This window comes from Lathyrus oleraceus, chromosome 3, assembly GCF_024323335.1.
Source record: "Lathyrus oleraceus cultivar Zhongwan6 chromosome 3, CAAS_Psat_ZW6_1.0, whole genome shotgun sequence".
NCBI classification, from domain to species: Eukaryota; Viridiplantae; Streptophyta; class Magnoliopsida; order Fabales; family Fabaceae; genus Lathyrus; species Lathyrus oleraceus.
The window spans coordinates 294,861,698-294,889,425 of NC_066581.1; the positions used below are offsets into that span (position 1 = coordinate 294,861,698).

General features: G+C 40.6%; 1 protein-coding gene across 1 annotated transcript; it reads right to left on the bottom strand.

The window, feature by feature from the left end:
- Positions 1-755: 755 nt before the first annotated feature.
- Positions 756-27,728, bottom strand: LOC127130933 (uncharacterized). Its single transcript, XM_051059885.1, has 3 exons — positions 26,489-27,728; positions 1,397-1,586; positions 756-918 (listed from the first exon to the last, which is right to left on the bottom strand). Exons 1-3 carry the CDS (start codon positions 27,726-27,728, stop codon positions 756-758), a joined length of 1,593 nt encoding a protein of 530 aa, XP_050915842.1.

Genomic DNA, 27,728 nt, shown 5'->3' on the forward strand with positions numbered 1-27,728 from the left:
GACCCAGACCATAGATGTATCCACAATCACAACGCCATGACTTTGAATCAAAACCAAACCTCATATAAAACCAAAGCAAGGTTAGGCCAAGCATGCCAAACAAACATGAAAAATTCAGGAGCAAAATCGGGGTATGACACCCATTCGAGTGGCAAGTGGCAAGCTTTACCATAAACCAACTGATAGGTGGACATACCTATAGGTGTTTTGAATGTCGTTCTGTATGCCCATAATGCATCTTCCAGCTTCATTGCCTAGTCTTTTTGAGATGCGCAGACAGTCTTTTCCAAGATTTGCTTTATCTGCCTGTTAGACACTTCAACATGGCCACTCGTTTGAGGGTGATACGGGGTGGCGATCTTGTGTTTAACATTATATTTCTTCAGCATATTTTCCATAACTTTTTTTAAGAAATGAGTACCTTCATCACTGATAAGTGCTCTCGGCACTCCAAATCTCGAGAAAATATTGTTCTTCAGAAAAGTCACTACAACTCTAGAATCATTAGTGGGCAATGCCACCGCTTCCACCCACTTTGACACATAGTCCATTGCTACCAAGATGTAATTCTTTCCAAATGAAGGTGGAAACGGTCCCATGAAGTCTATTCCCTACATATCAAACAATTCTACTTGCAACATGGCGTTCTGTGGCATTTGATTCCTCTTAGAAATATTTCCTGTTCTTTGACATTTGTCGCACTCCTTGACTATGTCTTGGGCATCTTTGAACAGTGCGGGCCAGTATAGACCTGACTAAAGGACTTTAGCTGCTGCTCTATCACCACTAAAATATCCTCCATAATCTGAGTCATGATAAGCTCTAAGCACATCCCCTTGTTCCTCCTCCGAGACGCATCTTCTGGCTAGCCCATATACTCCTCTCTTGTACAGGAATGGGTCATCCCACAAGTAGAACCTGCAATCATGTCAAAACTTTTTTTTCTTGTTAGAATCAATATCATTAGGGATTATGCCACCTACCAGATAATTCGCATAGTCTGCGAACCAAGGGATACCAATGACAGCTAGGATGTGTTCATCTGCAAACTCATCCTTTATTGGTCTCTTGTCTTCCGTTTCTTCAATTGGCGACATTCGAGACAAATGTTTGGCAATAGTATTTTCACATCCCTTTTGTCCCTAATTTCCACATCAAATTCTTGGATGAGCAAGATCCACCTCAGAAGCCTCGACTTAGAATCCTGTTTAGCAAATAAATATTTCAAAGCAGCATGGTCAATATAAACAACAACCTTCGATCCTAACAGTATTGCTGGAATTTGTCAAATGCATAAACCACCGCTAACAACTCCATCTCAGTAGTTGCATAGTTCATCTGTGCAGGGTTCAACACATGACTAGCATAGTAAATAACATGTAACAACTTCTCTCACCGCTGTCCTAGAACTTCCCCTACAGCAATATCACTAGCATCACACATGATCTCAAACGGGAGAGACCAATATGGGGAAATTACAATTGGTGCTGATACTAATTTGTTTTTTAACGTCTCAAAAGTTGTGGCACATTCTTCATCGAACACAAAAGTCTTATCCTTGACTAATAGAGTGGTCAGCGGTTTGGCTATTTTAGAGAAATCTCTTATGAACCTAAGATAAAAACCCGCAAGTCCTAAGAAACTCCTGATACCTTTTTCGTTAATCGGAGGCGGAAGTTTAGATATCACCTCACTTTTGCTTGGTCGACTTCAATTCCCTTGTGGGAAATTTTGTGACCCAAGACTATTCCTTATCGCACCATGAAATGGCACTTCTCCCAGTTCAGAATCAAATTTGTTTTCTGGAACCTGTCTAAATCAAGAGAAAGGTTAGTTAAACAGTTACAAAACAAAGATCCAAAGACCGAAAAGTCATCCATGAACACTCCCATGTGCTTTTCAAGCATATCAACGAAAATGGAAGTCATGCAACGTTGGAAGGTGGAAGGAGCATTACACAGCCCGAATGGCATTCTTCTGTATGCAAATACACCATAAGGGCATGTGAATGATGTCTTCTCTTGGTCTTTAGGGGCAACAACAATCTGATTATACCCGGAATATCCATCTAGGAAACAATAGTAATCATGACCAGCTAGCATTTCCAACATTTGATCAATGAATGGAAAAGGGAAGTGGTCTTTTCTGGTCACGATGTTTAATCTCCTGTAGTCAATACACACTCGCCAACTTGTAACTGTCCTTGTAGGGATTAGCTCATTCTTCTCATTTCTTATGACGGTGGTGAAGGAGAATTGCGATCCAAAACGCAACGGAAATTAAAGTTTTTCTCCTTTAGAGATCCTTACGAATGGTCATGATCAGTGATAGAATATTTACCTCTTGTGACGATTGAAACCTTTGGTGCAGATCTCTTGTGACGATCAAAACCTTTGATGCAGATCCATGGAGCGATCACGAACGTTGAACGATGACAACGTCTCTACTCAGTCCACACGAACAGATTCCTTCAATCTCAGTGCTAGCTGGTACGAATGAAGGCTTTGAGTGTGAGAGAGAGAGAGAGAGAGAGAGAGAGAGAGAGAGAGAGAGAGAGAGAGAGAGAGAGAGAGAGAGAAAACGAAAATAATGCAACCGCAATTAATGCTTCTGCACAAGGGTTCTATTTATAGAACCACTTGTGTGGGCTTCAAGCTAAAAGGCCCACTTAAGTGTATTTTGGCCCATATCTTATAATATGCCCAAAATCACTTAAGTCCATGGTACCTTACCATATTTCGTATTCTACTCAAGTACACCGTACCTTTACGATGTTCTACAATTCACTTAAGGGCACCGTACCTTACGGTATTCCTTAGTTACTCTATCTCTCATCAATCCGTCCTTTGTGTGTGACCCTGTAGGTTTTCGTGACGTTGGCAATTATATTAAATCACACATTTAATATAATAAACAGTGAGCAGTATCTAGCAACACATCACTGCTACCCAAGACACGAAAATGTCATGTGATCTGACAATTCCTTCTGTGATAATACTTATGTGTATAATTACCCTTTTGCCCTTATGTCTATATTGAACACAAGGCATAGACCGTGTCATCCTTGTCCAGTTCAATATTGGGCCCATAGACATTTATCCTGTTATGCAGGATGGGCAAATTCCATCTAGGTCACTCATGTCCCTCAGCATGCTTCGTGGAGTACCCATCAATTGTCTTTATGGTTATCCAGTTATGGATAACGTTGGATCAACAATAAAGCACTCGACTCTACATCTAGGATCCATAGTGGTTTCAGGTCGAAGAGTGGTGTACACTATTATCACCATGAGAATAACTTATGACACTTTGCATAACTTTCTATATAGTATTCTCATAGCGGGTCAATCCAGTATAAATATTACTCCTAATATTCATACCTATGTTTAAGACTTGATAACTCTTTATCCATGATCCATGAGATGTGATCATCAGTCCACAAACATAATAGTCTTAATGCTTTAATGTTATCCCACTTCACACTAAAGCTTGACTATGGATACTTTAAGAATAGTGTCCTTATGTTTAATGTGTTCTCATGATTAAGTCACACTTAATACATTAAACGGACTAGCTATTCTAGGGACTTTATTAATCAACCATAATAAAGAAAAAGCCTTTTATTATTAATAAATAATTCGATACAAGTACCAAAAGTATTGGCCTCTAGGGCTTACACCAACAATCTCCCACTAGCACTAGAGCCAATCAGGCATACCCCTTATGCCCATTGATCTAGTATGGCCATCATGCTTCTGCTGCGCAAGAGGCTTTGTCAGCGGGTCAGCTATATTGTCAAGTGTAGGTACTCTGCATATTTTCACATCTCCTCTATCTATTATCTCTCGAATGAGATGATAACGTCTAAGTATGTGTTTGGATCGTTGGTGAGATCTAGGCTCCTTGGCTTGTGCGATAGCACCATTGTTATCACAGTAGAGACCAATGGGATCCACAATGCTAGGAACTATGCCAAGTTCACTAATGAACTTTTTGATCCAAACAGTTTCCTTTGCTGCACTTGAGGCAGCAATATACTCGGCCTCAGTTGTAGAATCAATAACTGTATCTTGCTTTGAACTTTTCCAGCTCACAGCGCCACCGTTTAAGCAAAACACATAACAAGATTGCGATCTAAAGTCATCCTTATCTGTCTGGAAGCTAGCATCGGTGTATCCAATTACAGCCAACTCTTCCTGACCTCCATATATCAAGAATGAGTCCTTAGTCCTTCTCAAATACTTAAGGATATTCTTGACAGCCACCCAGTGAGCATCACCAGGATCAGATTGGTACCTACTCGTTGCACTTAAAGCATACGAGACATTTGGTCGAGTACATAACATGGCATACATGATAGATCCTATTGCCGATGCATATGGAATCTTATTCATGCGATCCCTTTCTTCCTCAGTTAAAGGGGATTGTGTTTTTGATAGACACAAGCCATGTTGCATAGGTATGAATCCTTTCTTGGAATCATGCATATTAAAGCGTCTCAACACTTTGTCTATGTATGTACTCTGACTTAGGCCAAGCAGTTTTTGTGATCTATCTCTATAGATTCTGATTCCTAATATATAGGCTGCTTCACCTAGGTCCTTCATAGAAAAGCATTTCCCCAACCAAGACTTTACTTGTTGTAGGGTAGGGATATCGTTTCCAATGAGTAATATGTCATCTACATATAATACCAGGAAAACGATCATGCTACCACTAACCTTCATGTAGACACAAGGCTCATCTTCGTTCTTGATGAATCCATATTGTTTTACTGTTTCATCAAAACAAAGATTCCAGCTTCTGGAAGCTTGCTTCAATCCATAGATTGATCTTTGTAACTTACATATCTTTTGGGCTTCCTCTGGTATGTCAAATCCTTCAGGCTGTGTCATGTACACATCCTCAAGAAGATTTCCATTAAGGAAAGCAGTTTTGACATCCATCTGCCATATTTCATAATCATGATATGCAACGATAGCAAGTAAAATCCGAACAGATTTAAGCATTGTAACTGGTGAAAAGGTTTCATCATAGTCAATCCCATGAATTTGTATATATCCTTTTGCAACCAGTCTTGCCTTATAGGTATGTACCTTACCATCCATGTCAGTCTTCTTTTTGAAGACCCACTTGCATCCTATAGGGTTAACTCCTACAGGAGGCTCTACCAAGGTCCAAACTTGGTTTATGTACATGGAATTCATTTCAGATTTCATGGCTTCTAGCCACTTCTCAGACTCGGGACCAGTTATGGCCTCTTGGTAGGTCACAGGCTCATCTTGATCCATGAGTAATACATCACCTTGATCAGTTATGAGATATCCATATCTCTCAGGTAGTTGACGTATCCTGCTTGACCTACGTTGGTTTTGTTCTACTTGATCAGGTTGCTCTTCCACAACTTCTTGTATTTCCTGCTCTAATTCCTCCATAGGTGTATCTATGCTTTGTGATTCTTGAATTTCTTCAAGCTCTACTTTCCTCCCACTGGTTCCTTTGGAAATAAAATCCCTTTCTAGGAAAACTCCAGTTCGAGCGACAAACACTTTGCCCTCAGAAGGATTGTAGAAGTAATACCCTTTTGTTTCTTTAGGATACCCCACAAATAAGCATTTGTCAGATTTGGACTCAAGCTTAGTTGAAATTTGTCGTTTCACATAAACCTCGCAACCCCAAATCTTTATGTAAGACATATGTGGTTTCTTACCACTCCATATCTCATATGGTGTCTTCTCGACCCTTTTGGATGGAACACGGTTAAATGTGTAAGCTGCTGTCAATAGTGCATGTCCCCAAAAGGAGTTTGGAAGATTGGCGTGACTCATCATGGATCGGACCATGTCTAACAGGGTTCGATTTCTTCTCTCAGATACACCATTCCATTGGGGTGTTCCAGGAGGAGTAAGTTGGGATAGGATCCCACACTCTTTCAGATGGTCATCAAACTCTAGGCTTAAATACTCACCACCTCGATCTGATCGAAGAGTTTTAATATTCTTACCTAGTTGGTTTTGTACTTCATTCTTGAATTCCTTGAACTTTTCAAAGGACTCTGATTTGTGTTTCATTAAATACACATAACCATATCTACTGAAATCATCAGTGAATGTGATGAAGTATTGAAAACCTCCTCTGGCTGGTATGCTCAGTGGTCCACATACATCAGTATGTATTAGGCCCAAAAGATCATTCGCTCTTTCACCTTTTCCTGTGAATGGAGACTTTGTCATCTTTCCAATTAAACAAGATTTGCATGTCTCATATGATTCATAATCAAAAGAGTCCAAGAGTCCATCTTTATGGAGTTTGGAAATGTGTTTCTCATTTATGTGGCCTAATCGACAATGCCAAAGGTAAGTTGGATTTAACTCGTTAGGTTTCATCCTTTTAGTATTAATGTTATATATAGGCATTTCGAGATCAAGGACATACAGTCCATTGCTCATTTGTGCAGTAGCATAGAATATATCATTCAAATAAATTGAGCAACAATTGTTCTTTATTATAAATGAAAAACCAAACTTGTCCAAACAAGAAATGGAAATAATATTCCTGCTAATTGCAGGTACATAATAATAGTTCTCTAACTGAATTATTAAACCACTAGGTAAAGTTAATACATAAGTTCCTACGGCTAAAGCAGCAACCTTTGCTCCATTGCCAACTCGTAGGTCAACTTCACCTTTTGCCAAATCTCTACTTCTTTTTAGCCCCTGCACATTTGTACAAATGTGAGAACCACATCCAGTATCTAATACCCATGATGCAGAAGTAGATAAATTTATTTCAATAACAAAAATACCTGAAGTTGAAGTCTCTACTCCATTCTTCGTATCTTCCAGGTACTTTGGGCAGTTTCTCTTCCAGTGTCCGGTCTTACCGCAATGGAAGCAGGTGCCTGCCTTTGCTATGCCTCCTCTAGGCTTCAAAGCAGCAACAGTGGGTCTGGGTTTGGCAACTTCCTTGCCTTTCCCTTTATCACCCTGCTTGGTGGGCCTTTTGTTCTATCTCTTTCCATTTCCGATCATCATAATGGACTTCCCTTTTATCTTCAGATTCTGCTCAGCTGTTCTCAACATGCCTAGTAGTTCAGAAAGAGATTTATCCATATCATTCATATTGAAATTTAGGACAAATTGACTGAATCTGTCTGGCAACGATTGCAAGATCAAATCAGTCGCAAGTTCCTTTCCGAGGGGAAAACCCAACCTTTCAAGGTTTTCCACATACCCAATCATCTTGAGCACATGGGGACTTACAGGGGCTCCCTCAGCTAACTTGCTTTGAAAAAGGGCTTTTGAAACCTCAAACCTCTCATGCCTTGCTTGCTCTTGATAGAGCAACTTCAGGTGTTCGATCATATCAAATGCTGACATGTTCTCATGTTGCTTTTGCAATTCTGAGTTCATGGTAGCTAGCATGAGACAAGCAGTTTCATTGGCATCATCGACATGCTTCTTATAAGCATCTCTTTCTGCCTTAGGTGCAGAACTAGGAGGCTCCTCTTCAGGAACAGGAGTCTCTAAGACATACAACTTTTTATCATGTTTGAGGACAATCCTCAGTGTCATACGGTGAACTGACTTTGTGTGTTTTTGCTTTGGAAAGCAAATGTCGCGGATAGCAAGAGTCGCCACCGACTTTTCTTTTATCCAATAAGGAAAGGCGGAAAAGAACAGGAAAGACCTTGATTAGATTTTGGGTTCGGGAGGTACATTATACAAAGGGAAGGTGTTAGCACCCTTTGTATCCATGGTTATCCATGGGCTCTTAATTGCTTAATCACTTATGTTTTTCTTGTTTGAAAAAGTGTTTGAGAAATGTTTAGAAAATGTTTTGAAAAGAGAGTTTAACTTTGTAATGATTCTCGTACGAATGTATACAAAGTGTTTATCTCGTTTAACTTTGAAAGTTGTTTAGAAAAATATAACTCGGTAATGATTCTAGTACGAATGTATACCAAGTGGTGATTTTCTAAAAGATGTTTTGAAAGGTGTGAGGTGTGAAAAGTATTTTAAGTTGTGAGTAAGCATTTAAGAGTTATACCTACCCGAGGTCTTTATTAGTATTTCCTATCCTTAGGGGGGGTAAAACTGTCCTTATTATTGAGAAGTAAGTAGTCTTATCCTTTGGATGTAAATGGACGTCGTAGGGTCATTGATTGGTCATTGAAGGCAACATTTGTAAGGATACCTTAGCACTCGGAGGGACAATCATCATTTAACCGTAGGCTACAACGACGGGTCATCGAGGGACAAAATCATATATTCGAAGGCAACATCCGAGGGACTATGATTTATCTTATAGGGACATGATGATTTAATCGAAGGGTCTTTGCTAAGTGTATCCCCATATTCGCGGGACATGACCGTAATACCGTAAGGCAACAAAGAGAGGGCCAATATCACATGTATTTAAAGGCCACATTTTACAAGCAATTAGGTAATTAGGATGAATCACATATTCAAAGGCAATATTTTGCAATCTGTTAGGTGATTAGGATGGATCTCCATAAGGGTATCCCATAAATAAAGTGGAATACCTAGCAAGCTACCTTTTCCGGGATTATGTGAACCCTTACAAAATTCAGCAAACAGGTCAGAATACCAAATCAGGGTGCAATCGAGAATTGCACTAAACAAAAGGAATCACAACAATAATAGTGTTAGGTAAACAGTGCATGGTTACAATAAAACATGTCAGATGAGCAAAGATCAAAACATAAAAAATCAGCGACTGTCATGTTCGCTGCTGCCTCGCCTAGCGAGGGTTTAGCGAACACTCGCTACATGTTCGCTTAGCGATGTGCTAGTGAACGGCTGCGGGTTTTGAATTTAAGAACAGTACGATTTCAGCAAGCTCCAAACCCTATGGCATCCATTATAGAAATTACATGGTTAAACATTCAAGATATCCATGCATACTTAAATCCACATGCAAAAGCAAAGACATCTTTATAAATTCAATCATAACATCACATGTAAATTGAGAGCATAGAGCGGGAATGGTAGTGCAAACCTGTTTGCAATCGAATTGCAACTTTGAATTGGCTGATTACTCTTAGGGTTGGTGCCGGATTGAGTTGGGCGGAGGTAACCTTTTGTGCAGATGAGTTTCCTTCAGGGTTTCCTTTAGGGTTGCTCTGAATTCCCTGGGTTAGCCTCTAGGGTTTGCTGTCTATGCTAGGGTTTCTGTCCGTCTCCCTTTTTTCGTTTCCCTTTTCTGAATGAAGCTCCGCTATTTATAATAATTTTTGTGACCTAATGGGCTCAGAATGAAGCCCAAAATTTCTGGTGTTCGCAAGCTTCGCTAGGCGAGTGGTGTAGCGAAGGGTTCGCTAGGCGAAGGATTTGCTCGCCTAGCGAGCATGCCAGTTTGAGTCATTTTCTGGATTTGGCCACCTGTGAGCTAGGTCTTTGTTCCTTTAAGATCACTGTCTTGAACAATGAGTTAGAATGTCTTGAAAGATTAACGGGCAAATTTTGGGGTATGACAACTGCCCCTGTTCAATATTCTTGAACCGAGAGAGTTAGAATGGTATGTAAGCCATTCGTGGTCTGGAGTTGGAAGATTATTGAACACTAGAATGCCCCAAAAATTTGCACTTGTTAATCAAAGGTTAGTCTTGATGGAGATGGGCTTAAAGATGCCATCCAGGAAGTTTGATGATGAAAGATCAGAATGGATCATACGCTGCTGGGGATAAAGGATCAGAATAGACCATACACTAGATCGTATCTGAATTGCAGAATGAACCGTCTATTAGGCTGCCTCTGGAGAGGTAAAGATCAGAATGGATCGTATGTTAGATCGTATCTGAGTAGCAGAATGAGTTATCCATTAGGCGGGTGACTTCACTGGGGATGAAAGATCAGAATGGATCGTACGCTAGATCGTATCTGAGTTGCAGAATGAGCCGTACGTTAGACTGTATCTAACGAAATAAGAATCAGAATGGATCGTACGCTAGATCGTATCTGAGTTGCAGAATGAGCCGTACGTTAGGCCGTATCTGAAGAAAGTAGTCGTACGCTAGACTACACCTCGGAATGTACCGTACGCTAGGTAGTATATGAGGAATGAAGATCCAAATGGGTCGTACGTTAGACCGTATTGGAGTTGCAGAATGAGCCGTACGTTAGGCTGTATCTGACGAAATAAGGATCAGAATGGATCGTACGTTAGATCGTATCTGAGTTGCAGAGTGAGCCGTACGTTAGGCTGTATCTGAAGAAAGTAGTCGTACGCTAGACTACACCTCGGAATGTACCGTACGCTAGGTAGTATCTGAGGAATGAAGATCCAAATGGGTCGTACGTTAGACCGTATTGGAGTTGCAGAATGAGTCGTACGTTAGGCTGTATCTGACGAAATAAGGATCAGAATGGATCGTACGTTAGATCGTATCTGAGTTGCAGAATGAGCCGTATGTTAGGCTGTATCTGAAGAAAGTAGTCGTACGCTAGACTACACCTCTGAATGTACCGTACGCTAGGTAGTATCTGAGGAATGAAGATCCAAATGGGTCGTACGTTAGACCGTATTGGAGTTGTTGAAGAAATCATATGTTGGGTTGAATCAGAATGAACCGTATGTTAGGTTGTATCTGATAATCTTTGTGCACGTTGTATTTGCAATAAATGTCCGGGATGGGCTTAAAGATGCCATCATTAGGAGGATATCAGAATGCTTGTCAGAATGAAAGTTCATATGGAGTATATCTGAAAGATGTATCTGAATCTTGAATGTGATTGATAAAGGTGTCCGCCTGAATGAACCTTTTATTTTGACTATATCAGGAGGATAATTAACTTGAAAAGAAAAGTTAGCTTCATGCCATGTCATGATGCATGAGATGTTTTATGCTTTCGAAAGTAAATGTGAATATTGTATGCATGCGTATGCTGTGAAATGATGTAATGAATGAATTATGCGTCTGAGAAGTTCTGCCAGGGGAAAATAAATCCCGAGATTCCGGTCGGAGACATTTGTGTTGATGACCTTTGCTCAACTAGGGGTATTTGATTTTTGTCTGATGGTAGAAATATTTAACAGAAGCCTGGCTGGGGATGGAAGAGGTGACCAGTCTGTCTAGTAATTCCAATTTCTTCTGGGGAATAACTGGCTTTGCTGGGGAATAGAATTGGCAACGGATTCATTGGAAAGCATGGTTAGACCTTTCCTCGATCCTGAAGTCTTGTAGTAATCGCTATTTCTATTTTATGCATGCATTTTTGGTAAACATCGGTCATATTCAAATGCATATATTAATTCGAATTAAATCAATGGACGTTTACGCAAACAAAACAGAAAAAGTAAAACAAAAGCATCTTTTTGGAAATAAAGTTGTATTGATTTTGAAAGAGGGCCTATAAACAGGCAATTTGAGCACAGGGAGACAGAAATCCTAGTAAGAGGAAATTGTTGAGAAAACAAAGAAAAGCTATGAAGAAAAAGTCCTATTGATTTTAGTTCTGCCACTGTCATTATGTCTTCAAGCATCTCATCTCCTGCTGTCGGATAGAAGTGATTGGCTTGTTCAGTCCCTTTGACTTGGGTGAAGCTGACTGAGAACGGGACATAGTCATACACTTTTAATCCCTAATTTTTGCCTGGACCGCCTTTTCAGGTTTTCAGTCCACCAGGATACCCTTTTTTGCCCAAGTCGCCTTTTCAGGTTTTCGACTTGCCGGGTGTACATTTTTATATGTTTATCCCTAATTTTTGCCCGAACCCTTTTGGTTCGCCGGGATGCCCTTACTTTTGCCTAGATACGTCGATCTAGCGGGTCTCTCTTATGCGTAGTATTTTTTAACTATGTCCGCGTTCACGGGATGTGGGAAGTCTTCGCCATCCATTGTAGCAAGTATCATGGCTCCACCAGAGAATACCTTCTTAACTACAAATGGTCCTTCGTATGTGGGAGTCCATTTGCCTCTGGGATCACCTTGTGGTAGGATGATACGCTTCATTACCAAGTCGCCAATTTGATACACCTGTCTCTTGACCTTTTTGTTAAATGCCTGGGTCATGTGCTTCTGATATATCTGCCCATGACAAACAGCCGCGAGTCTCTTCTTATCAATCAAATTTATCTGATCGAGTCGAGTCTGAATCCATTCATCCTCATCTAAGTCTGCCTCTTTCATGATTCTTCGAGAGGGAATCTGAACTTCCACTGGTAAAACGGCTTCCATTCCGTAGACTAAAGAGAAGGGAGTTGCCCCTGTCGAAGTGCGTACTGAAGTGCGATAACCATGAAGAGCAAACGGTAACATCTCATGCCAGTCTTTGTATGTTACTGTCATCTTTTGTATAATCTTCTTAATATTCTTATTAGCAGCTTCTACGGCGCCATTCATCTTTGGCCGGTACGAAGAAGAGTTATGGTGTTTTATCTTGAACTGCTTGCAGAGTTCAGTAATCATCTTGTTGTTCAAATTAGTGCCATTGTCAGTGATAACTCTTTCAGGGATGCCGTATCGACAGATGAGATTATTCTTGATGAATCGTGCCACCACATTCTTGGTGACAGAAGCAAATGAGGCTGCCTCTACCCACTTTGTAAAGTAATCAATAGCAACAAGGATGAAACGATGTCCATTATAAGCAGTAGGTTTAATCTCTCCAATCATATCAATGCCCCACATTGCAAAGGGCCAAGGTGCTGTCAACACGTTCAATGGGGCAGGAGGTACATGTACTTTGTCCGCATAGATCTGGCACTTGTGACAAATTTTGGAGTGATGGCGGCAATCAGCTTCCATGGTAGACCAATAATACCCTGATCTCAGAATCTTCTTGGCCATCGTATGTCCACTAGAATGAGTCCCAAAAACACCGTCATGTATGTCTTCCATAATCTTTTCTGCTTCCCTTTTATCCACACAGCGCAGCAAAGTCGAATCATGATTACGTTTGTATAATACTCCATTACTCAAAAAGAATTTAGCGGAGAACCTCCTCAGAAACTTTCTGTCATTGATGGATGCCCCTTCAGGGTATTCCTGAGTCTCTAAATATCTTTTTACTTCGTGGAACCAAGGTTTCTCTTCTACTTCATCCGCGTTAAGTTCATAACAGTATGCTGGTTCATCTAATCGTTCAATGGTAATCATGGGAGCTTCATTGTCCCATCTGATTCTGAACATAGATGACATGGTAGCTAATGCATCTGCCAACTGATTCTCTTCTCGTGGAATATGTTCGAATGTAATCTCTTCAAAGTATGGGATTAATGTCAACACCCGCTCTCGATAAGGGATGAGATTCGGATGTTTAGTGTCCCATTCTCCTTTGATTTGACTGATTACCAAGGCTGAGTCTCCATACACACTCAAAAACTTGATTCTCAGGCCTATAGCAGCTTTGAGTCCCAAAATACATGCCTCATACTCGGCCATATTGTTGGTACAATCAAAACATAGTCTAGAAGTGAAAGGCGTGTGGCAACCCTTGGGGGAAATGATTACAACACCAACACCATTGCCCAATGCATTAGAAGATCCATCAAAAACCATAGTCCATCGGGATCCCAGTTCGGGTCCTTCATCCGGTCCAGGTTCTTCATAATCAATAACAAGCATGACATCCTCATCTGGGAACTCAAAATTCATAGATTGGTAATCATCAACTACTTGATGAGCCAAATGATCGGCTAACACGCTTCCTTTGATTGCTTTCTGAGTAGTGTATTGGATATCATACTCTGTTAAAATCATCTGCCACCTTGCTATTCTTCCGGAGAGGGCAGGTTTCTCAAATATATATTTGATAGGATCCATCTTAGAAATCAATAAAGTGGTATGATTCAACATATACTGTCTTAGTCGGCGAGCAGCCCAAGCCAAAGCACAACAAGTTTTCTCGAGCAATGAGTATCTTGTTTCACAGTCGGTAAACTTTTTGCTAAGGTAGTATATGGCATGCTCTTTTCGACCAGACTCGTCATGTTGCCCCAACACACACCCCATCGAATTTTCTAACACGGTCAAATACATGATTAGAGGTCTTCCTTCAACTGGGGGCATCAAAATCGGAGGTTCTTGGAGATACTTCTTGATTTTGTCAAAAGCTTCTTGACATTTATCATTCCATATCATCTCTTGATTCTTTCTCAGTAATTTGAAGATGGGTTTGCAGGTAGCAGTCAAATGGGAGATAAATCGGGCAATGTAATTCAAACGTCCCAAGAAACCTCTGACTTCTTTATCTGTACGAGGAACTGGAATTTCTTGAATAGCTCTCACCTTAGCCGGGTCAACCTCAATTCCTTTACTACTGACAACAAAGCCCAAGAGTTTACCGGATCTTACTCCAAAGGTGCATTTGTTCGGGTTCAATCTCAACTTGTATTTCTTCAACCTCTCAAACAGTTTGTATAAATGATCGAGATGTTCTTCTTCAGTATGAGATCTGGCTATCATGTCATCCACATATACTTCTATTTCATGATGGATCATGTCATGGAACAAAACCACCATAGCACGCTGGTATGTTGCCCCTGCATTCTTTAAACCGAATGGCATTACTTTGTAACAGAAAGTGCCCCATTGCGTCACAAACGTAGTTTTCTCCATGTCTTCAGGCACCATCTTGATCTGGTTATAACCCGAGAATCCATCCATGAAGGAGAATACCTTATGTTGAGCGGTGTTATCTACCAGAACATCAATGTGCGGAAGTGGAAAGTCGTCTTTGGGACTCGCTTTATTCAAATCTCTGTAATCTACACACATTCGCACCTTACCATCCTTCTTCGGCACCGACACCACATTAGCAACCCATTAAGGATAAGAAGTAACAGCTAGAAAACTGGCATTGAACTGTTTCATAACTTCGGCTTTGATTTTCTCGGAAATTTCAGGACGCATGCGACGAACCTTTTGCTTAACAGGGTGATAATCTTCCTTCATCAGCAAACGATGTACTACTATGTCAGTATCCAGTCCTGGCATGTCTTCATAAGACCAAGCAAAAATCTCAATATAATCATGTAACATCTGAATCAATCTTTCCTTGATACTGTCTCCCAGGCCTGCTCCTATTTTGACTTCTTTCTTGTCTACTTCAGTACCCAGATTTACAATTTCGATTGATTCCTCATGCGGCTGTATAGTCTTTTCTTCTTGCAGTATCAGTCTGGCAAGCTCTTCAGGTACTTCACAATCTTCCTCACTTCCATCCTCGGCTTGGTAGATCGGATTTTCAAAGTCATAATTAACAGTAGCAGAACTATTATCAACAGGATCCAGAGTGGATATGGATCTGCAATTCGTTACGTGAGTGTGTGTAAGAAAACATAGCTCGTTTGAAAGATGACAGGAAAGATAAAGAGTGCAATATTTGAATGCAAAACGTCCATTGATTTATTGAATGTGAATATGCTTATGAAGATGACAAAACCCTTAACAAATTAGCTATTGTGCCCCGAGCATAGACACAATGCTTTTAAAAAGTTCAATTGTAAAATTAAAAATTTGCAACACTAAAATAGACAATAACAATTACTCCTGACTAAAGGAAATCGAGATAGTGTCTTCAGCCTTACAATTATTGAGTCCGTCACCAATTGTTGGGAAAATCCAGATATCCAGGTCGCAATTGCTATCAGCATATTCTACAGCATTAATATGATCTTTGACTATGTCTTCAGAGCTAAACCCCAGGCCAAATCTATCAGACTTGTACGGTACCTTGATCATTTGACCCCAGCCAGTACGACCACCATCTTCAACCACGGCTTGAGCATCTTTCAGAGAAATCATAGCAGGAGGAGCACGAATAACCTTGGGCACAAGGGGAGTTGGCTTAAGGACAGGATTGGGCGGAGGAACCACTTCAAATGACTGAGAAGGAGTCTCGAAGAATTCTCCATCCATCTCGACGTATCTGAAGGCCTGCACACTACTGACAATATACTCTTCTTCTCCATGCACAGTGACAATCTTGCCTTCTATTGGATACCTCAACTTTTGATGGAGAGACGAAGCTACCGCACCGACCTCATGGATCCAAGGGCATCCCAGCAAGCAGGAGTAGGCAGGACGAATGTTCATTACGTGAAAGGTAGTGTTGAAGACTTGAGGTCCTATCTTGATAGGGAGAACTACTTCACCATGGACAACACTTTTCGCACCATCGTAAGCACGTACCACAACGTTACTAGGTTTCAGCTCAATGCTTTTACAGTCCAGTTTATCGAACACAGCTGTCGGTAGCACATTCAAAGAAGAGCCATTGTCGATCAATACGTGAGACAAGGTGATCCCCTTACACTCAATGGAGATATGCAGAGCTTTATTGTGATTCTTTCCTGCCGGTGTCAGGTCAGCATCGGAAAAGCCTAGGCCATTGTCCACAGCCAAGTGAGCAACATAATTTTCGAACTGATCGACTGATGTCTCCTGAGGTACATGAGCGGTCTTCAAGAATTTTATCAATGCATTGGCATGAGATTCAGAAGATAACAACAAGGATAACATCGAAATTTTAGACGGAGTATGCCCCAGCTGTTCTACCACATCAAAATCACTCTTGTAGATGATTTTCAGCATTTCTTCCATTTCCTGTTTGGCAACATCTTCGGTAATAACTTCGACCGGTGTCCTTGACTGAGAAGGATTGATTACTGGTTCCTTTCCTCGAGTTTCAGGGGCGGGAGGTGAGATTTCTGGAGAGAAGATCCTTCCACTTCGGGTAATTTTACTAGTCCCAACAATGTCATTAGGATTAGCAGGATTATCAACTTGCTTTATGCCATGGATGTAAACATCACCTCCATAATTCCACGGAATGGCTTTACTTGAGGAATACGGTATTGGGCCAGGTGCAGTAATAATTAGGGGGGCTACCTTGGGCTCAGCAGTAATCTTCACTGGCACTCTAGTAGCGGTAATCTTCACTGGAACTTTGGACCTAGCAATCACAGATATTTCTTCAACAGGGTTTTCCACCTTAGGAATCTTTTCAAAGAGAATTGTACGATCGTCCATCATCCGTTGAATACCATTCCTCAATTTCAGGCAATCATTGGGTCGGAGTATACAGAGATCGCAATTTTCAGCACAACCTCGAAATAAACCAGCTTGCAATAAATTCTTCTTGATGATCAGGAGAGGAGATGTTAAGTCCGCTACAGTAGTAATGTGAGAATTGTCATCCACAACATTAACAGTCTTGTCATGATTAGGCATAGGTGCAATGATGACATTGGGAGTTTCTGGAGGATCAAATTCGATTTCTCCCGCGTCGATCATATCCTGAATCTTATTCTTCAACAACCAGCAATCGTTTGTATCATGCCCGGGGCTATCAGAGTGATATGCACACCTGGCATTGGGATTATAACGAGGAGAAGTAGTGTTGAGATTTGCAGGAGGGCCTCTGAGGGTAATTAAATTTGCCTTTAGCATACCCTGCAGTGCTTGTGCTAAAGTCATATTGATCTTGGTAAACTGCCTTCTTGGCCTGTCTTGTCTGTGCTGGAAGTTTTGAGATGGCGGTGCTGCAATCGTAACTGCTCCAACGGTATGGTCACGGTTTTTCTTGTTATGACCCCTTTCACCGTACACAGCATTTGATTCATTCTTTCCCTGATAGGACTTTTTGGTGCTTGCAGAGGTAGCTGCCTGTATCTTTCCACTTCGAATGCCGCTTTCAACACGTTCACCTGTCAATATGAGTTCAGTGAAACCCGATGAGGAGCTTCCCAATAGGTGGCTGTAGAATGGGCCAGTCAGTGTACTCATGAACATGTCCACTAATTCTCAATCAGTCATAGGGGGTTTGACTCTGCCAACCAAATCTCTCCATTTTTGAGCATATTCTTTGAAGCCTTCTTTAGATCCCATAGTCATATTCTGCAACTGTAGCTGAGTAGGTGCCAATTCAAAATTATACTGGTAGTGCTTGTAGAAAGCTGTCGCTAAATCAGTCCAGGTGCGGATGTTAGAGCTCTCGAGCTGATAATACCACTCCAACTGTGTGCCAGACAGACTCTCTTGGAAGAAATGGATCCATAGTTTCCTATCAGTGGTATACGGCTGAATCTTTCTCACATAAGCTCTCAGATGCATCTGAGGACAAGACGCACCATCGTACTTAGTGAAGGTGGGGATCTTGAATTTGCAAGGAATGACAACATCAGAGACCAGACCCAAGCTTTTGAAATCCAGACCGGGTGCCTTCTGACCCTCCATAGCTAGCATACGTTCTTCCAGCAACTTGTACTTATCATCCTTCGGAGAGTACTGTTCATCTTCATAACCTTCATCGCCGTCCTCGTGGTTGAAAGGATCAGCATCCTCATCTTCCGAATCATTTTCTGTCTCCTCTTCTTGATCCTTCGGAAGTCTAATCTTGACTCCTGCAGCCTGTCCTTTAAGCCTTCTTCCCGGGTTAATGTAACTCACAGGTTTCTTGTCTTTCTTCTTCTCGAGCAAGAGAGCCTTCAGTTCCTCCTGCCCCTTGGATAAGTCAGGATCAACTCCTGGAATTGAGCATTTTGAGTCTGGAGATCTTTGACAGTTTGTTCAAGAGCCATTTTTCTGTTTGCAATAAGAAGACCGTGAGAACATTGATCCTTTAGAATACCTGTTATGCAATGTTATGTTATGCTATGCAATGTATGAAATGTTTCCAAGGACTTTTGGAATTTAACTTTGCGTAAACCACCAAGAAAGAAACTTTTATTAATAACTTTTAATCAATGTTCATTACAACCAAAATAATAAAAATACAATGAAAGCTCAAGTCTCCTAGGGACGGCTTCTTTTTGGGCGAAGATATGCATTGAGTCTTCGTTCCTCATTAAGTTGGCTGGTGAGCTCTAACACTTTCTTCCTTTCAGCACAGAACTGAGCTTCAAAAGTATCCCTCTCCTCTCTCAACTAGATCCAGGATATTTTCAATTCTTCAACATCGGTAGGCATATCTGGATAAGGAATGATCTGAGGAGTACCTCCTTCAACTTCTGGTTCAACAATCAGCGGTCCGACTGCAAGATATGGCATGACAAGTTCACGAGCTCTGGCGCGTACCCATCTGAGATAAGGTTCCATAGGAATAGAGTTTTTCTGTCCTAAAGTGCTTCTTTTCACCATGCCCCAAGCTCGTACAAATCTTTGACGGAGACCTTGGGAATCGTTGTCATAGTCAAACACAGTGCCTTGGACGATTATTTCATGTGGACCATCTCTTCGAGCACAACCGAACTGACGTAGGACTAAAGCAGGATTATAAGTAATACCTCCTCTTATCCCCATGAGTGGTACATTAGAGAATTCTCCACAACGGTCGATGAGGATAACATTTTCTTCGAGATGAGGACACCAACGGATGTCTGAATGAGAAAGCGACATTATCCTTTGAGACCATTTCAAATTCTGCTCATTCTTCAAGACTGATCGAGGGAGGTGCGAAATAAACCACCTAGATAATAAAGGTATGCAGCACATGAGAGTCCCTTGCCTTTTCATAGTACGAGTGTGAAGGGAATGCAAAATGTCTCCAAGCAAGGTAGGCACAGGGTTATGAGTGAGAAATATCTTAATAGCATTCATATCTATGAATTGGTCTGGATTGGGAAACAACACCAAACCGTAGATTAGCAATGCTAGAACATCTTCGAAAGCATGGACTTTCATAGCTTTTAAGAATTCTCGGGCCTTATTTATTAGAAATTTGGCAAGTAAACCCTTAATTCCACTTCTTGTTACCCAATTGGTTTCAATGTCGGACTTTGTCATGTGTAAAGCCGCGACAACTTCTTCAGACTTCAGGACTTTTTCTAAACCACTGAAAGGTATTTGATCACAGATAGGTATCTCAAGCATCCTGGAAAATTCTTCTAATGTGGGTACCAACTGATAATCTGGGAACGTGAAGCAATGATGTTTAGGGTCGAAGAACTGGAATAGGACTCTCATCATATCTTCTTTGAACCCAGTGGTAACCAAATTGAGGAGAGAACCATGTTTCTTGATGAACTGAGTCTGATCGGGAAGTTCTGACTCTAAATCCTTGAGTTGAGGAGAGATGGCTACAAGATTGATTCGGATGGTCTTCCTGGGAGCCATAGCCTTACAAAACAGAGCAAAGTTAAATCCCATAGTCCTTGAAATGGTTAGTACAATGCCATGATGTTATGATGTTATGATGTTATGATGTTAAATAAGTAACAAGCACAAACAAGTCACACCACAATCATTCTTAGGTTTTAAGGCCTGCATGAGTTCCATAGGTAAATACCCTCCCCACTGAAGTTTGGTTGGTTCAACCTGTCCTAGAATAGTAACCGGGTTCTAGAAGGATCTCAAATCATTGACCTTTCCTTAAGTCCACTTCAGTGCAACACCAAGTGGTTGACCAAAGCTTCCCTAAAGTCCAATCTCAAAGAGTGTAGTATCGAGTCTCAACCAACCCCAGTCGGAACCGAAGTCAGTTATCTCACTACTTTCTAATGGCTAGGATGAGTCAATTAGGGTTCTAAAGGTCTGGTTAACGCTTTGATGACACCACGCGGACGCCAAATTTTTCCTCAAGTAAACATGAGGAACATCAGGATATCCAAAGTGTCACGTTAACCGTAGCCATCATTTTAACCATTCCAGTATACGCCGGATAGTCGCGATGATCTCTTGCTACTTATCTAAGGTACACTAGATCCGGGTGTAGGATCTTTCACTCAAGCATAAAATACCCAAGCAATCCCTTAAAAGTAAATCAGACAATTCAAATACATAAGTGATCTTGTTTTTTAAGGTAACCTCTCTTTTTAATAGTCCCCAGCAGAGTCGCCAGTTCTGTCATACGGTGAACTGACTTTATGTGTTTTTGCTTCGGAAAGCAAATGTCGCGGATAGCAAGAGTCGCCACCGACTTTTCTTTTATCCAATAAGGAAAGGCGGAAAAGAACAGAAAAGACCTTGATTAGATTTTGGGTTCGGGAGGTACATTATACAAAGGGAAGGTGTTAGCACCCTTAGTATCCATGGTTATCCATGGGCTCTTAATTGCTTAATCACTTATGTTTTTCTTGTTTGAAAAAGTGTTTGAGAAATGTTTAGAAAATGTTTTGAAAAGAGAGTTTAACTTTGTAATGATTCTCGTACGAATGTATACAAAGTGTTTATCTCGTTTAACTTTGAAAGTTGTTTAGAAAAATATAACTCGGTAATGATTCTAGTACGAATGTATACCAAGTGGTGATTTTCTAAAAGATGTTTTGAAAGGTGTGAGGTGTGAAAAGTATTTTAAGTTGTGAGTAAGCATTTAAGAGTTATACCTACCCGAGGTCTTTATTGGTATTTCCTATCCTTAGGGGGGGTAAAACTGTCCTTACTATTGAGAAGTAAGTAGTCTTATCCTTTGGATGTAAAGGGACGTCGTAGGGTCACTGATTGGTCATTGAAGGCAACATTTGTAAGGATACCTTAGCACTCTGAGGGACAATCATCATTTAACCGTAGGCTACAACGACGGGTCATCGAGGGACAAAATCATATATTCGAAGGCAACATCCGAGGGACTATGATTTATCTTATAGGGACATGATGATTTAATCGAAGGGTCTTTGCTAAGTGTATCCCCACATTCGCGGGACATGACCGTAATACCGTAAGGCAACAAAGAGAGGGCCAATATCACATGTATTTAAAGGCCACATTTTACAAGCAGTTAGGTAATTAGGATGAATCACATATTCAAAGGCAATATTTTGCAATCAGTTAGGTGATTAGGATGGATCTCCACAAGGGTATCCCACAAATAAAGTGGAATACCTAGCAAGCTACCTTTTCCGGGATTATGTGAACCCTTACAAAATTCAGCAAACAGGTCAGAATACCAAATCAGGGTGCAATCGAGAATTGCACCAAACAAAAGGAATCACAACAGTAATAGTGTTAGGTAAACAGTGCATGGTTACAATAAAACATGTCAGATGCGCAAAGATCAAAAAAGAAAAAATCAGCGACTGTCATGTTCGCTGCTGCCTCGCCTAGCGAGGGCTTAGCGAACACTCGCTACATGTTCGCTTAGCGATGTGCTAGCGAACGACTGCGGGTTTTAAATTTAAGAACAGTACGATTTCAGCAAGCTCCAAACCCTATGGCATCCATTATAGAAATTACATGGTTAAACATTCAAGATATCCATGCATACTTAAATCCACATGCAAAAGCAAAGACATCTTTATAAATTCAATCATAACATCACATGTAAATTGAGAGCATAGAGCGGGAATGGTAGTGCAAACCTGTTTGCAATCGAATTGCAACTTTGAATTGGCTGATTACTCTTGGGGTTGGTGCCGGATTGAGTTGGAAGGAGGTAACCTTTTGTGCAGATGAGTTTCCTTCAGGGTTGCTCTGAATTCCCTGGGTTAGCCTCTAGGGTTTGCTGTCTATGCTAGGGTTTCTGTCCGTCTCCCTTTTTTTGTTTCCCTTTTCTGAATGAAGCTCCGCTATTTATAATAATTTTTGTGACCTAATGGGCTCAGAATGAAGCCCAAAATTTCTGGTGTTCGCAAGCTTCGCTAGGCGAGTGGTGTAGCGAAGGGTTCGCTAGGCGAAGGATTTGCTCGCCTAGCGAGCATGCCAGTTTGAGTCATTTTCTGGATTTGGCCACCTGTGAGCTGGGTCTTTGTTCCTTTAAGATCACTGTCTTGAACAATGAGTTAGAATGCCTTGAAAGATGTCTTGAAAGATTAACGGGCAAATTTTGGGGTATGACACTCAGGTTTCGGTGCCAATCTAGGAAATTTGTCCCAAACAATTTTTCCTTGTCAAGGATTGCTCGCAAGATGTTGTTAGAGGTGTTTGCTGTCATGGTAATCTACACAAGGATTAATGAAAATATAAGTATCATTGACATATTTAATTAGGCCTTTAATTAAATATGCTCCCACTATTTTACTCAAAACAAATGACCCTCATCATTTTATTCGGAAAATCCCGTTGGAAGATTTTCTAGTGGGTCGAGATCCATATTTCACTTCGTTCTAAGTCCGCGTAGGCGGATTACACAAAACTAGGTTATTTAGGTAGGAACTCCTTCCAATTGTATCTCATACAACTCTCGAAAATTTCAGTTGGGTGAATAACTCTTTATTCCAATCCATCATATGGATCATTTCCAACTCTTGCTTCTAAACATATATAATCTTATTATAATTTATTTAGTTAAGTTTGACCCATTGTTTTAGCAATTGGATATTACAATTATCCCATCGCACCTTACTAATATAGAACATGCACCTCGCGTAGGCGAAACCTACATTATCCGATACTAGTCTTGATGAGTGCTAAAACTTGGAAAGCATAAACTTAATATTTAATTTGAGGGAATTGTAATTGTCATGATCTCACCGGCTTATTTATCATACAAATCGTCTCTCACATGCATCAACATACATTCACATGCATCAACATACATACACATGCATCAACATACATACACAATGAAACAGTTATGGCCCCTAGCGCAATTGTTCTCCCAAGCCAATGAGAGAACCTAAGCTAACCTAATAACGATCTAAGCTTCTCCAAGCAAGATCTTCAAGGTTGTCCTCCTTTAATATTGAATTCTTCTCTAAGCTTCTCCAAGCAAGATCTTCAAGGTTGTCCTCCTTTGATATTGAAATCTTCTCTTTCTTCATAACATTGAAATCTTCTCTTTCTTCATAACATTACATTCCAGAAGAAACTCGTTTTACATACGAGGGTTTGAGATGAGAAAAGAAGTTACATTAAGAGATCAAAAGGAGAGGCACGACACGCAGGTCGTATTTAAAAACCCAAAACAAAATGAAGGAAGACTAAGGCCATAACTGATCACAACAGGGCAATAATAACAAACACATTATTATTATTATTATTAATTTTTAATTCCTTTAATTAATTAAAACAAAATTAAATTTCGGCGACCGATCATACTACGCAGAGTTAGTCGGGGTTTTCGCTGCCCGGTCAGCGGACGGTGGTTCCCGAGAATTCTGACCTTGTGAGTGTGACGACCGTCACAGGCATGTTACGACCGTCACAGGCCATGTGAGTGTGACGATCGTCACAAAGCACGTTACGACCGTCACAGGCCATGTGAGTGTGACGGCCGTCGCAGAGCACGTTACGACCGTCACAACCAGTTTGTTACGCTCGTCACAAGCTCGTGACGAATGTCACGCGGCCAAAATAACGGAACTTTGAAACAGTCTACAGACCTCTTCCAAAATCCCTAAATTCACAACTCCTTGACGGCACAACCCTTGCGCCGTCACCAACCCTAATGCGCCAATTTCAGACCGTCAAACACACCTCGATTGTTGATTCAGTATGATTGATCAATAGGTCATTGCTTCACCATACTAATGTCGGATTCCGAAGCAAATGACCATTGATCGCTCAAAGGAAAACAACCATTTAGTGTTTGAATGAACGAAACAGAAATAGTATATCACATATACCGTACTTTGCATTAAGATTACTTATATCATATATAAGTTGATCGGTCTCAATTGCGTAACATATGGACGATCGATGTATCGCTGCTTCACCATACTAATGTCGGTACCGAAGCATAGTCAACATCAATCATCCAACTCGTACACTCATGATGCCAAATTTAATTACCCGTTTAATTAATTGATTCATTCTGTCTTTTAATCATATTAATACATAAATTAAACACCTATCCGATTCATGGTTTCGTAAGTGGCTCTGATACCACTGAAGGAGAATTGCGATCCAAAACGCAGCGGAAATTAAAATTTTCTCCTTTAGAGATCCTTACGAATGGTCATGATCAGTGATAGAATATTTACCTCTTGTGACGATTGAAACCTTTGGTGCAAATCTCTTGTGACGATCAAAACCTTTGATGCAGATCCACGAAGCGATCACGAACGTTGAACGATGACAACGTCTCTACTCAGTCCACATGAACGGATTCCTTCAATCTCAGTGCTAGCTGGTACGAATGAAGGCTTTGAGTGAGAGAGAGCGAGCGAGCGAGAGAGAGAGAGAGAGAGAGAGAGAGAGAGAGAGAGAGAGAGAGAGAGAAAACGAAAATAATGCAACCGCAATTAATGCTTCTGCACAAGGGTTCTATTTATAGAACCACTTGTGTGGGCTTCAAGCTAAAAGGCCCACTTAAGTGTATTTTGGCCCATATCTTATAATATGCCCAAAATCACTTAAGTCCATGGTACCTTACCATATTTCGTATTCTACTCAAGTACACCGTACCTTTACGATGTTCTACAATTCACTTAAGGGCACCGTACCTTACGGTATTCCTTAGTTACTCTATCTCTCATCAATCCGTCCTTTGTGTGTGACCCTGTAGGTTTTCGTGACGTTGGCAATTATATTAAATCACGCATTTAACATAATAAACCGTGAGTGGTATCTAGCAACACATCACTGCTACCCAAGACACGAAAATGTCATGTGATCTGACAATTCCTTCTGTGATAATACTTATGTGTATAATTACCCTTTTGCCTTTATGTCTATATTGAACACAAGGCATAGACCGTGTCATCCTTGTCCAGTTCAATATTGGGCCCATAGACATTTATCCTGTTATACAGGATGGGCAAATTCCATCTAGGTCACTCATGTCCCTCAGTATGCTTCGTGAAGTACCCATCAACTGTCTTTATGGTTATCCAGTTACGGACAACGTTGGATCAGCAATAAAGCACTCAACTCTACATCTAGGATCCATAGTGGTTTCAGGTCGAAGAGTGGTGTACACTATTATCACCATGAGAATAACTTATGACACTTTGCATAACTTTCTATATAGTATTCTCATAGCGGGTCAATCCGGTATAAATATTACTCCTAATATTCATACCTATGTTTAAGACTTGATAACTCTTTATCCATGATCCATGAGATGTGATCATCAGTCCATAAACATAATAGTCTTAATGCTTTAATGTTATCCCACTTCACACTAAAGCTCGACTATGGATACTTTAAGAATAGTGTCCTTATGTTTAATGTGTTCTCATGATTAAGTCACACTTAATACATTAAACGGACTAGCTATTCTAGGGACTTTATTAATCAACCATAATAAAGAAAAAGCCTTTTATTATTAATAAATAATTCGATACAAGTACCAAAAGTATTGGCCTCTAGGGCTTACACCAACAGGTGGTCCCCCTTTTTTGGGGACCACATGTATCAGATTCACCCATGGACTGTCAGATATAGGGTAAATAAGACCTGCGTCTAACAATTTCACTACTTCTTTCTGAACCGCTTCTTTCATTGTTGGGTTAAGTCTTCTTTGGGGTTGGACCACCGGTTTGTGATTGTTTTCCATGAGAATTTTATGCATGCACATTTTGGGGCTAATACCTTTCAAGTCCTCAATTGCCTATCCGATGGCATTCTTGTATTTTTTAGGACTTGAATAAGTTTATCTTCTTAGATACTCTTGAGGCTCGAATTTATTATAGCTGAGCATTTACCTTCATAATTGAGGAAGACATATTTGAGATTCTCGAGAAGTTGTTTTAACTCCGTCCCCTTATTGGACTCTTTATTCTCCTCACATGATTGAGATAGTCGTAAATCTTCCCATCGGTATGGTCGAAATCCTTTCCAAGGGGGTTGTACGTTCATCATGGCCAACACTTCTGATTCTCCGTTGTCCACTTCCTTATCACCGTAAAAAATGGACAAACTCAACACTCTTTCCAAAGGTAACTGCGGTGCATTCAAAGGACTATCATAAGTAATCACTTGATCTAGAACCTTTATTGTATGACTAGTGTCAATATCATCTTTGTATTTCATGGTGTTTCGAACATCAATTTTTAATTCCTCATCATAAACCTTCAAAGTCATAGTACCTTCCTCTATGTTGATCAAGCATCTTCCAGTCTCTAAAAAGGGTCTCCCAAGAATGAGAGGAATTTCTTCATCCTTAGGCATTTCTAGAATCACGAAATCCACCGGGAATACAAACTTTTCAATCTTCACTAGAACATCTTCAACTATCCCATAAGGTTTCTTGACTTGACGATCGGCGAATTGAAGTGTCATCATGGTATCTTGCACCGCCCTTATACCCAGTTTCTTGTAAATGGATAGTGGCATGAGACTCACATTGGCTCCTAAATCAGTAAGAGCTTTTTTGAATGACCTATCTCCGATGATGCAAGGGATAATGACAGCTCCTCGATCCTTCTTCTTCGTTGGAATTTTCATACCCTGCAAAATAGCACTACAAGTTTCGGTTAGAATAATCGGGTTGGTATCAATGGTATGCCTCTTAGAAATGATGTCCTTCATGAACTTGGCATAGGTAGGCATTTGTTCAAGTGCTTCCAAAAGCGGAATGTTGATTTCTAGCTTCTTGAAAAACTCTAGGAACTTCTCAAAGTTTTTCTCATGTTTCCCCTTTTTCTTGTTTCTGGCGGGAAAGGGAAGCTTAATGACTGGTTTTGGTTCAATGACTTTTTCTTTCACCACTTGTTTAGGTGCAACCAATTCTTCCCCCACAACTTCATTTTCCTTGATTTCAAGATCTACTTCAAGCAATTGATCTTCATCTTCAGCTTTCTCCTCAAGGACTTCATGAGATTTACCGCTTCTCGTTGTCATAACACTAACATTATTATGCTCTCTAGGATTTGTCACACTTTCACTTGGTAGAGCACCTTGTGCTTGAGAACTCGAGGCTAATTGTTGTGCTATTTGACCCAT

Coding starts and splice junctions, on each gene's coding strand:
- LOC127130933 (XM_051059885.1), bottom strand. CDS start 27,728: ATGGGTCAAATAGCACAACAATTAGCCTCGAGTTCTCAAGCACAAGGT. Junction 1,587..26,488: donor TGTCTTCCTCAATTATGAAG/GTAAATGCTCAG, acceptor TCTCTAAAATAG/CCAAACCGCTGACCACTCTA. Junction 919..1,396: donor GGGGAAGTTCTAGGACAGCG/GTGAGAGAAGTT, acceptor ACATGATTGCAG/GTTCTACTTGTGGGATGACC.